The sequence below is a fragment of the Calonectris borealis genome, chromosome Z (assembly GCF_964195595.1).
Source record: "Calonectris borealis chromosome Z, bCalBor7.hap1.2, whole genome shotgun sequence".
NCBI classification, from domain to species: Eukaryota; Metazoa; Chordata; class Aves; order Procellariiformes; family Procellariidae; genus Calonectris; species Calonectris borealis.
In genome coordinates, this window is record NC_134352.1 from 6,336,327 (window position 1) to 6,349,561 (window position 13,235).

Below are 13,235 nucleotides of genomic sequence, written 5' to 3' on the forward strand. Positions count from 1 at the left end.
TGCCCAGTCTTTTATAGTGGAAAGCATCTTCCATAGGATGGAGTATGCCTATAAACAGCAGCTCTATTTCTGGTGAGAAGTCAAGACATCTCTCACCATCTCTTATCTGGTGTTGTTCACTTGTAACTCTTCATGGTGAAAAAAGTGACTACACCAAGAACAAAAAACTTCAAAGCAAGTAAATGGTCTATTCAAATCTGCAGATTCCCTCTCTTGCTTAAGCAAGTTTCCTTCAGTGAATAGTAATAAAGAAATAAAATGTTTCCAAAATAAAGGAATATGGCTGTCAAAAATTTCTTTTCATGCAGCTTTTTTTTAGCTTTTAAATGAACAGTGCCCCCTTTATTTGTCCGAACACTGAGATGTTCTGCACTGAAGCAAATGCCAAACAGAAGCTAGGTCTAGCTATTCTTTTAAAATAATCTGTCTGTAATATGAGCAAGATTAACTGCTCCATGAAATAACATGTTTAAAATATTCTGTTAAGGTACAGCAGACAACATAGTGACTTCGCCATCTGAGGCTTGAACATTAAAGTCTCTACTCTCAGACATTATCATAAATAGCAGGAACCAATAACGCTATGGCCAATGCAGACTTTTCATGCAATTTAAGCTTCTGCAAGACATGAGATCCAGAAAGATTCTCTGTGGAGAGAATTTTCATCCTCCTCGCACATCCATTGACACAGCACCACAATCTTTCCCACTGCAGCCACCTGTTAACAGCTGTGTCCTAAAACCTGGTTTCCAGCTCTACATTTGGAGCAAAGCAAACATCAATTGTCATAAATTCCACTTTTCTCAAGCTATTCTGCTTCAGGTATTTCTTCTAAATTATTCTATCATAAAACATACAATAGTTTTCTTTTTAAAATATGAACCAATTTACATTGTTGTTATTCAGATTTCCTGCTTATGCCATAAAACACTTAGTTCTATTGAAAAATTTTAGTGAATGTTTGGAGGCAAGACATCCAAATTGCTTGTTGGACACAATTATAAACAAGACTTGTTTCTATTTCAGAAATCTTTTTTACAGAGAATATCAGGACATATTTTCCAGGTTTTCGTTCTCTTTTGCATGAACTGATTATAAAATAAGTTACCATACTTAAAAGTACAACAGCATGCATTTTCTATTTTTTAATTTTAATAGCAGCTGTAAGAGACTAAGCTACAGAGGAGCTACACATATGTGTGGGGGGTGTGTATGTGTAAACTTGCTGAAGCTGCTGAGTAAATGTTTTAGCAAGTTACACCTTTGAAGTATGAAGACTGACATAAATAAATATATCCACTGTAAAATCTTTAATATTCTACAACAGGATTGTCAAAATGCAGGAGCTTCAGTCCACTTTTGCCAACACAGGCACCTTGTACCATGGGAGCCACGAGGCTGGGTGAGCAAGCTCTGTCCAAGGGAGGGAGCATCCTGTAGCAGATGACTAGAGAAATAAAAACCAGAAGGCTGTTACTCTTCCCTAGTGTACCTTCCCAGCCTCCAGCTTTCTTCTATCTGTATTTTTAACAGCCCCTAACTGTTTATCTGATCTTTAACAGTAGTTAAAGGCTGTGGAAACTGTATCACAGTTTAATTATGTGTTGTATGGGGAACAGTGACCTTTAGGTGGCTCAGCACAAACCTGCTATCATTCCTTGTCCCCTCGTGGCTCTGGTAAGGGGACAGTGCAATATTGTCTGCTACTGATTTTCTCCATGACACTTATGATTTTATAGACATCTCCCATATCTCCTTTCAGGCTGAAGAGAGTTAGTCCATTTAATAATTTGCAAAAGGACATTCTTCTGTGTTTGTGGCCATCTTGCCACTTCACTCTGTATATCTGCTGTTTGAGATAAGGCAGGACCATATCCACACCCACCTAGATATGCACTGGCTTTAGGCACTGACACGTTAATAACTTACCCTCTGCTCTTTATTCCTTGACCACTAATCAGCTTGGGTTTTATTGTCATTGCATATTTTTTTCCATCTGAAAAATTACATAGCGCTATGTATTATAACTGCAACATCAGCTTCTTAGAATCATAGAATCATAGAATCATTAAGGTTGGAAAAGACCTCTAAGATCATCAAGCCCAACCATCAACCCAACACCACCATGGCCACTACACCATGTGCCTAAGCGCCTCATCTACACGTCTTTTAAGTACTTCCTGGGATGGTGACTCCACCACTTCTCCGGGCAGTGAGAAGGCTTGTTCCAAGGCTTGACAACCCTTTCAGTAAAGAAATTTTTCCTAATATCCAGTCTAAACCTCCCTGGGCGCAACTTGAAGCCATTTCCTCTCGTCCTATCGCTTGTTACTTGGGAGAAGAGACCAACACCCACCTCGCTACAACCTCCCTTCAGGTAGTTGTAGAGCGCAATGAGGTCTCCCCTCAGCCTCCTCTTCTCCAGGCTAAACAGTCCCAGTTCCTGCAGCCGCTCTTCATCAGACTTGTGCTCCAGGCCCTTCACCAGCTTCGTTGCCCTTCTCTGGACACGCTCCAGCACCTCCATGTCCTTCTTGTCGTGAGGGGCCCAGAACTGAACACGGGATTCGAGGTGCGGCCTCACCAGTGCCCAGTACAGGGGCACAATCACCTCCCTACTCCTGCTGGCCACACTATTTCTGATACAGGCCAGGATGCCGTTGGCCTTCTTGGCCACCTGGGCACACTGCCGGCTCATGTTCAGCCGGCTGTTGACCAGCACCCCCAGGTCCTTTTCCTCCGGGCAGCTTTCCAGCCACTCTTCCCCAAGCCTGTAGCGCTGCCTGGGGTTGTTGTGGCCGACGTGCAGGACCCGGCACTTGGCCGTGTTGAACCTCATACATTGGCCTCGGCCCAACGATCCAGGCTGTCCAGGTCCCTCTGCAGAGCCTTCCTACCCTCCAGCAGATCAACACTCCCGCCCAACTTGGTGTCATCTGCAAACTTACTGAGGGTGAATTCTTGAATGCTAATAAATCATTACAGTCTTCAGAGGTGTTGTATACTGAAACAAACTTCTCAAAAAGAAATGTGAGGAGTGAACATTTATGGTATGAGGATACTGGCTCTTCAAGAGCTTTTAATTGCTTAGGTGGTTCATTTAGTATTGACTGTTTGGGCATAAAGCAACAGGTAATTAAAGAAAAATTACATTTGGCTACAGAAATAGCTTTTTTCTACTGATTAGTTGGATGTACATTTTTCATCTTTTGTCCTCCCTGCTCTTTCCAAGTTTCTTGACTCAATTAGTGAACTTAGGCTGAAGTAAGATGAAGAGTGACAAAGAATATATTTTTCCCATCAGAAATTTGCCCTGGTCCACAGCAAAATAATCCAGTAAATTTGCTCTTAGAATATTGTATTTCATGCAGGTCACATTTGTGGATGCTGACAAAGCTTCCCTCACTTTCTGATAAATTTATTTCCCTAAAATCCTATTTCTGATATTTAGTTAATTTCTTGAAACCAGATCTTGAATTTTGAGGGAAGGTGAATTTCAGATTTGCATAAATTAACCTCTGAAACAGATGAGTTTGACTTCAAGTGCTAATGAAATCATGTATGAGTTAGAAATAAAATTTAATTCTTGTTTTTCTACTCTAAGTAAATGAAACAATCCTACCTTGTTCAGCTGTATTTGTTGCTTGGTTTGCATCATATACTTTTTTTTATTTTGCATAGCTATATGCAGATACGAATACTGGGGCTGTAGATGGGTTCTTCTGGTAAACAACAATGTTTTTTGTTCTAAGCCTTCATTTAAATGTTATCTATCTCTGGAATACATCTTCCGTAGGGAAAATAAAGAGAGTAAAAAAATTTTCCAGTAGCTCTGCAGCAAGAATTGTCTGCAGTTCTGCATTGCTTATCATCTGGCTTGGTAAAAAATATCAACAGATATATTGCATGCATGCACAAGAAATCAAATGAAAAAAAATTACTTTTAAGCTTTCCTAGCTGCATATTGTACATTGGGAGATGGCACTCTGTAACTTTAATAATAACCTTACTGCCTTTTATTGTATGCTACATTGCCACAAGTGAAACTCAAATTCAGGCGCAATCTTGTTAGCCCAAGATCCAGCTCATTTATGTAATCAACACTGTACTTGGGCAACAAGCAATTTTTCCTGTGGTAAATACACTTTTTTCTTAGACTCACAGCTGTTGTTTCTGTGGTCAGTCTGTCTGTAATTTTATCCATCTATCTTAACTCCTGTGTGCTTTAATGCTCCCATCTCTGTGTTAGTGAGATGCCAGATGAGAAGGGAAATTTATCACTTGTGAAAGAGCATCACTTGTGGAGGATACACATTTTGTTCGAAATGCCAAATTAATAGACTTGAGAGAAGCTTTCAAAATTAAAAGAAAAGGTGCAGCATAGAGACTTTATAAAAGGGAAGATTTTCATATAGTGCTTTGTAAACATGTCACAAAAGAATCAGCTTGAGGGATAAAATGGTAGATCAGCCTCTTCTGAGTTCAACCACTGACATTTTTCTTAAGAACTTCAGGAAACTTGTCATTCTGCACTAATTCAGTCACATAAGCACTTCTTCAGGAGGTCCATATTCCTTCTCTGCATGATGCAAACGAAACTCATTCATTTCAAGTCGAAAAGCCATCAAATACAGTTTTTACAAATGAAAAGTGAATTGGCTGACATTTGAAGAGAATGAACATTTCCCATAAAAACTGAAAATATCCCAAGAGAATAATCTGATCATTTTGCCAGAAAGTGGTGCCGTGGCCTTTGAATTTAAATGGTGGCTGCAGGGGAAAAATCCGGCATTGTTTTAACACAGACAGAAGTTTGGGAACTCAGTTATGTGTTGGTTAAGCCATACTAGTGGAAATAACATTGTAACATGCACTGTACCGTGCTAGGATTTTTTAATTTGATCACAAACCGATGCCCTTAATTGATATGCGGACTGTTGTTTGACAGAAGAAGATAGTATCCTTGATGATCACTAACTTTACAAGGGTTTATATAGTTGCATCCAAGCTGCATTCATAAGCAATACAATAAAAATTCTTCTTAACTTTAATTATTAATGTTATTTTGTTGGAAACAATAACTGGATCTCCTGGGATTAATTTGACATGATGCAAATGCCGAGTAAAAAGACATTTAATTTTTTAAATGTTAATGATTCTTATGTAACTTTTAGAGCGGGGCCCTGGGTGTTGGCAGAACAGCAGACTAAGCTTTGAATCCAAGGCTAAATCTGCTGCGGGCTGAGCGTGCCACGCTCATACCCACCTCCGAGGTCCCTGGCATGCAACAAAATGCCCAGGTCTTAGCAAAGGCAGGTGCTCTTTGCAGCATCGCTTGGATGCCCAGATGATCAAAATTCATCTTGGAGATCTGGGAGGTGCCCGGGGACATCGGGGGCATACCACAACTGTTCCTTAAGCCACAGAGGCTTAAATCTTCTCGCTACTTGCCCTTCAGGTGTTCCAGGGAAATTTTGACAACGACACGCACCGTAAGAACGTCATCGACCCTCCGATCTACGCCCGGCACGTTCGCATCCTCCCCTGGTCGTGGTACGGCAGGATCACCCTGCGGTCGGAGCTGCTGGGCTGCACAGCGGAGGACTGAGGCGGATCTCCGTTAGGCATCGCAGCTCTCGGTGTAGCTAAAAGTCCCTCCGTAGAAGAAACTGTGCAAAGCCTGTAGGATGCTGAGTGGGTTTTTCATGAACAAGTGCTCATTTTATGGTAGGCCGCTAACTGTCTTTTGCAAGGAGGTCTAAGCCTGCCCTTTAAATGATCCAATCCGATTTTGTCCTTGAAATCTGTTAGTGTTGTCCCTTCTGCTGTGGAATTATCCTTCTAGTTTTCCTTTGAGTTGTTCACACTAGTTGAAACGTGTTAGGGAAAAACAGCAGCATCCTTTTTACAAGGGAAGAGAAATAGCATGACAAAGCTCATTTGCAGCTTTAGAAACATTGGGCTGACGAGTTCTCCATAAATCATACTGTCATCTTACTTGCAAAAAGTGATACTGCAGCTTTTAGCAATAAGTTTACTTGGGGATGACTGCATTATAGTAATTGTGCCTATCAAACACTGTCAGTATTTATGACATATATTTTGGAAGATATGGTACTGTAAAACACAGTACCTGTGATATTACAAGCTACCTTTCATCACTTTCATCTGAACAGCAGAGTCCACGCACCTGAAGAGTTTTCCTAACTAACCCCATTTTCCTTCTCTATTTTGCATGCTATAGACATAACCGCCATCTTTTCTGTTTAGTATCACCGCTAATGTTATTTTCCTTGAAAGGGGTGACCTGTTTGCATATGGAACAAAATCTGCTATCGGTATATTATGAAGTTAATGAATTTGCCAAAGTTTTTTAATTCTGCTTGAGAAGTGCTTTTTCAAGGAGTCTGAGATGAGACGCCAGGGTACCTGTGGTATCTCATCTTAAGTACCCGCACAGGTAAAGGCACATAGCGCATGGGAAATCCTGAGCCCGTTTTGTGACTTGCCCGGGGGCGAGCACGCAGCCCTAGGCGCAGCTGCCTGCCCGATTACTTCTTTCAGAAACCTCCTCCATTTCTGTCAGGAGGTAAATGCGGGGTGAAGGAATCAGGTGCTACAAGACACAGAGGAGGAATGACTCCCTTACTGCCACGAATCTTCTTACAGTGGCGGTCACAGCCTTCCTCCCAGGCATGAAGGCAAGAGGTGTCGTAGGAGTTCATCCCTCCACTCCCAACTGTGTCTTTTCAGACATATGCCGGTGAGCCACGAGGAGGCTGATTTTTGTCATGTCTCATCTACAGAAACGCTTCATACACGCTACGTTGTTTTAACAGCATGATAGCCAGCAAGGACCGCAGTTTAAAAAGTAGGTTTTAGGAGGAAAAGTGGAGCAGTAGGGGGGACATTCTCCCCCCATGCCTCAGTTTCCCCTGCTGATGGAGATAACGATTCCAACCTTTGTAAAGCACTCCCAGTTTCTTTGGAATAAGGTGCTCTACAACTATGTTAGTGTAGCACCGAAGTCTAAAAAAATCCTGGGACGAGGAGCGAGGGGACCTTTTATCTGTTACCTGAAATAACAGCATTTGGGATTACTGCCACCCTTTTAATTTCATAACATGCTGATGTGGAGAGAGGTAGAGAGAGATATATATACAGCTGCATGTTTTAGCAAATGTCACAGAACTTATTTTTTGTCACTGTTACGTTCTCACCGAAACGCTGAAGTATGAACCTGGGCACTGCTTCCCAGGCAAACAGCTAGCTGGCCCACAGTCTGCAAAGGGCAAAGTTTACTTTGGAAACAAAATGGTTTGGATTTCAAAAACCTGCATTTAATCACACATTCTCCACCACAGACAAAATATATTATCCATTGAACTGTGAAAGACTCTAGAATAGCAGCCAGGAATTTTACATACAAGAATTGGGGATATATTGGTGGCGGTTTTCTGATAGTGTCACTTAAACTGTCACATTTTAACAAACAGAACACCCTGCCTCTATAAAATGACTTAATCCTTAAACTGTATTTATACAAGTATTTATTTTATAAGGCTTAGACATTTAAAGACTTCTAAAGAGTCTTTTAAAGGTAAAAGTATGTGTAAGAAATGTTGAGGTCCTGTGCAACACTGCTAAGTTTGTTCTTTATTTTTTACTTTGTGCTGCATAACAAAAGCCACTAGACTGTTACTGTCTTGTCTGTAACTGTGTTAACAGCATTCCTTAATGATGTATATATGGAATGGTCTTCAAGCGTAGTGAGCAATTTTAAAGAGAAAGTCAATCCTGATGGTACCTCTGAAGAGCAGAAAAATTCTGAATCATGGAGGACAAATTACCTATTGCCCATTTTTGCACTTTAGGCTCTCCAAAAAAAAAAAAAAGTAGTAATATTTATCTCTTTAGGGCACACACAATATTTAAAGAGGTTCTAAAACATTCTCCTGTTGTGGTAGAGCAATTGACCCTGAATTTAATTACAGATATGAAGTATGGCATGTAGCTATTTCACTAGTTGACTGTACCCAAAAAATGGAAGGCCATTTCTGAAAATTAGGTTCCCTAGTTTATCAACTTGTTTTAATGTTCTTTTGAAATACTTGTTCTGTGTTCTTAAGTATTTTTTTCATGTTATTAATCTTTTACAACTTCAATTTTGGTTTTGAATTAATCTTTCTTGGTTTAGTAATTTAATTGTTGTCCATTCATCTGCATAAAAAAATAGCGTTGTCATGATACCTAATATAGCAATTTTATTTTGTATTAATTTAGAGTCAAATATTTTCATCCTTATGTCTTGTGTCAGCTTTCATCTGCCAGCAGTCTTCACAACCTGCAAAGAAAGCTCCATATCCATTGTGATAATACTTTGTGATAATGTATAAAAGAATGATATATGTGATGCCCTTACAATTTCAGCCTACATACTGGGGCTTTTTCTAATGAAATTATTCCTTAGCTAACAAGAAGCTTTCTTTAAATGGCATTGTGCAGCCATAGTACCAAATTCTGCTCCCAGTGTCAGCAGTATAAGTCTGAAATAACTTTTGATTTCTGTGGAATACTTCAGATTTAACAAAACAGATAAGAATCAGATTATGGTCTAGAATTAAAATTTTACCCTTTAATTTCATTTCCTTGTCTTGGGGAACACCATGGACATAAGGGACAAGTTATAAATTAACACAACTGTACCCTCCCAGTGAAAGCAACTGGCATCCCAAAACCAGAAATAAGTGCAGGATATGTCCCTTTAAGAGGGGATGGAGAAACACCCTGAAATGATCCTTGACTTCTGTATTAATTGTATCAATGGCATTGAACAAGACTGAAAATGTTCTCCTAATTAAACTTCACCCTGAACCAGTTAAGTATTTCTGTAGCTCTGCAGCGTGCTATGCTTATAGCCTGGGAAATAAAGCACCGGCACGAGGCTCCATTTTATCTGTGTTGTGTTAAGGGCTTATCACGTTAACTGGCTCTGGTTTTGAGGTTGACTTTCTCTTTTGGAATGGCTGCATACAAATTAGTGTCAGTTTTGAAGACTAAGGATACTAAATAAGTGTATCTTTGCTATACAACAAATATGAACTATAATATTCAGTGCTGGCTTCTGATGTGTCAGTAAGTACAGAAGTGTCTTGGACACAATGACCTTTGCAACCTTTCAAGCTGTGTAATATTCAAATGGTTTTGTATATACTTAAATCATGTAGAATGATGTAAAACCAGTATGACCTTGTCTAGTCTTCAAACTTAACAATAAAACTTTTGAAAAATGAGGTCATTTTTGAAGCACTTATATTGCAATACCTTGAAGGAGATGCAACTTATCTCAGCCTCACTGGCAGCAAATGCGGAGCAGAGATATGATGCGGCATTTTCCTGGATTTATTCGCAGGGTCTTTGTAGTAGGTAAGTTTGTTTCTGGCAAAATCAGCTGTGGTGCTGCGCTCCCTTCAATGTGTTCTCTTTGTTCTTTCAGATAAAAAAGCACAGGTTTGAATGAGCCTAAAAATATTCTTCTATCTTACTGCTCTCTGAATGAGCACCAGAAATGTAAACTGACAATTTCATTTCCTTTAAGTCATATTTCTTGGGGTATTTATCAATCCCTATCCTCTCTTCTCCACTCCTGCATAGGCAAAGTAATTTCCAAAAAGATAAACAGGGGCTGCAGCGCAGACCCGCTGTGAGGCTTCTAGCGGAGACGCCAGAGCAGGGCCGGTGCTTCCCCATACCCTCGCCTATCTTCACTTTTTTTGCTGTACAGCCCACTTCCCAAAGTTTCTTAGTTTAGTTAACTGTGTCATTTCAATTTCTGAAGAAGCCTAGGGGTTAAAGTAGCGCATGGAAAAGCCATTCACTCCCGATTTTAAACATGGAGATTTTTTAAAAAATTTTAAAGTTTTGTGTACCTATGAGAGACAGAACTTCAGTGGTTTACTTCTTACTGATCCAGAATAAGCTCATAGATATACATGCTTTTGTTTCAAACCCATTTCAGCTTGTGTCCTTTCAGCAAAAATTGTCTTTTAGAGATAAAAACCATCCACGAGTATGCACTAACGATAGGTACCTTGTCTGCCAAACGTGCGGTCTGAACACTAACAGCGTATCATCTTTCAACAGAAAAGTCACAGAATTGATGTTGCAATTTTTTCTGATGACATATCTCTACCGGTCATAAAAATGAGAATATAATGGTGCACACAAAAAGAGCGAAGTGTGAATGATGGCTGAATAGTAGCACTTCAATCATAGATTTCTGAAAATACACGTCTTGAATCTTTCCGACTTTTAATTATAAATTGCAACTCTTTCATGAAACATGAGGCCTGTTCCTGGAGAAATGAAAAGTGATTTTTCCTCCCATTCTTCATAATGCAGATCCCCAGGAACTCTAATGAAGACAATGAGAGAAAATAACGAGTAATTCTCTTCAGAATAGCAACTATTTATCAATGTCCATCCTCCCATACCTGTTGCTAATGAACTCAAGGGATTAACATGCATATCAACACTCTACATCATTATGAAATACGTAGTCTCTGAAACTTCTGTGGTAAACACAGTGACACACACTTTGTACCTTAGATTCAAATAACAGGAGGTTAATCTGTTCACTTAGTGATCACTAAGTGACCTGTGATCACTTAGCCTTATAAAATAAAACAGGACAAAATAGAAGATAATTTTACTGTTACAAAGTTTTTATTTTCTTTTTTTAAATTTGCATAATTTTCTTAATAGAGAAATACACTTTAGGATGCAAAAGACTGCTTTAAGTTAAGAATATAAAACATAAAAGGCAGACTTGTATAAGTCTTTGTTGCATAGCTTTATAACTGCATTTATCGCAAATTATCTTTCAATGATACATATCAGTATCTGGGGACCTGTAAATGCCTCTGAACTGTAAATGCCTTTAAATGCCTCTGAACACAAGAACATGGAAACACATCTTGGTCTCACAATTTAACTTGCTAAGAGTGTAGCAAAATACATTTTACCAGTATATGTTAGTAACAATACCAGTTGCGTTTTCATATATAGTATATATCAATTTAGAAGTAGGCTCCACATATATGGGAAGCACAACAACCTAGTGAAATACAGGCGAGGAGAATGGAGAGAATGGAGAGAATGGTCGGAGCGCGGTCTGTTCGTCACAGTTATGTTTCTGATGCTGCTTTCTCGCTGGTTTACATGATAATGCATTGTGGTTATCTGAGCTCGCACATCAGATGATAGGTCAGTAGACACATTTCGGATGGCCACATGACTAGATGAAGGATATCAGCCCTCAAAAGGTGGTAGGAAAGGTCACTAAACATTTGCATCAGACTGGAAAATCAAAAGCAGACAAAATGAGTATCTGCAAAGACAGTGGTTTTCTGGGATGCTGCAAGAGGTCAGTAGGAGCTGTAGAGAAATGTATTGTATTGCCTTGACCACAATAAATACAATTAAGTGGGGCATATTTATGTTGGGCATAAAATATGTATGTGATCCATTGAAGCAGAGTCAAAGGCCCCTTTAAACACTTATGAAAGTGTCAGAAAATACGACATGGACACTATGTACTGATACACTATGGACTTTAGTACCGGGTCTGGCTGGGATGGAGATACCTGTCTTCACTGCTGGGAAGGGGTGTTAGGGGAAGGTAGCCATTGCTTGGAGACTGGCTGGACATCCGTCTGCTTGTGGGAAGTGATGATTGATTGCCTTTGCAACACTTGGTGGCTTTGGGGGTTTTTTTCTCCCCCTCTTTCCTTCACTCATTAAACTGTTTTTATCTCGACCCATGAGCTTTGTCACTTTTGGTCTTCCTATTCCCTACCCTGTCCCGCTGGTGGAAAAGAGTGGCCCAGCAGCTGTATGGGGCTTAGATGATGTTTGGGGTCAGCCTACCACAACTTTAAATACAAAACATAAATCATATCTGGGGTCTAGAATTATGCACACTGAATTGTATAGAAAAATATTTTGTTTGAATCTTCTTTCCTCACTTTTTACACCTGTCATATTTTTCTCTTGAATAGTGTTGCCTTTACTATTTTTGACTTGGAGAAATTCCTTTACTGCATGTGACTTGTATTACTGTAACAGGTTCACAGCTTATTAGAGAAGGCACTGATGGAGAATTTTTGAATAAGCAATTAAACCAGGCATTGCTTATGTGAATATGGTGTGTACATTTTATATATATAATCTTTTTGTTTGTTTTCTGCAGGCCAATGTCATCCACTTTGCTTCAAATAGGTCTGGGAATAGAGAGAGCAAAGAGGAAGCAGAAGGGTGATTACACTTTCCATATTGTTGCAATACCTGTAGCTCCCTTTAATATTTATAGAACTGCCCAAATAAATCCAGTGTGCATCAGGAGACTCATTAGTGGGCCTAAGAGTTAATTCCATTTCTAGTGAACCTTTTGATGTGGGTAAGATCAGTGATGGTTTGAGTGTATTGCCCCTTCACTCACTATTTTCTTCCATTTATTGCAGAACAGACTGGAGAAATTAGGATTTGTTTTATGGAAACCACACCTGCTAGATGGCCTGTTTCTGTTTCCAGGATTTGTGGTTGTTGTATAATTTTAGGAGTAATTTCCTGTTATGTACACACAGAATCGTAGAATCATAGAATGGTTTGGGTTGGAAGAAACCTTTAAAGATTATCTAGTCCAACTCCCTGCCATGGGCAGGGACATCTTTCACTAGATCAGGTGGCTCAAAGCCCTATCCCACCTGAACTTGAACACTTCCAATGATGGGTCATCCACAACTTCCCTGGGCAACCACCCACATCATAAAAAATTTCTTCCTTATGTCCAATCTAAATCTACCCTGTTTCAGTTTAAAACCATTCCCCCTTGTCCTGTCACTACAGGCCTTGGTGAAATGTCTCTCTCCATCTTTCTAACAAGCCCCCTTTATATATAGAAAGGTTGCCATAACGTCTCCGCAGAGTCTTCTCTTCTCCGGGCTGAATAACCCAAACTCCCTCAGCCTTTCTTCATAGGAGAGGTGCTCCAGCCCTCTGACTATTCTCGTAGCCCTCCTGTGGAGGGGGATCCACTCTAACAGGTCTATGTCTTTCTTGTACTGGAGAGCCCAGAGCTGGATGCAGTACTCCAGGCGGGTCTCACCAGAGCAGAGGGGCAGAATCACCTCCCTCAACCTGCTGGCCACGCTTCTTTTGATGCATCCCCCAGTACT

The 13,235-nt window shown here is 39.9% G+C and overlaps 1 protein-coding gene across 2 annotated transcripts in view; it reads left to right on the forward strand.

Annotated features, from left to right (window-relative positions):
* The window catches only part of EDIL3 (EGF like repeats and discoidin domains 3), a 263,797-nt gene extending 254,504 nt beyond the window's left edge, over nucleotides 1-9,293 (forward strand). For both annotated transcript variants that reach the window (XM_075136303.1, XM_075136302.1), the window contains one exon: nucleotides 5,459-9,293. In XM_075136303.1, the coding sequence (XP_074992404.1) occupies nucleotides 5,459-5,608 (150 nt within the window). In that variant the 3' untranslated portion in view covers nucleotides 5,609-9,293. The remainder of the gene's footprint in view (nucleotides 1-5,458) is intronic.
* Nucleotides 9,294-13,235: the final 3,942 nt, after the last annotated feature.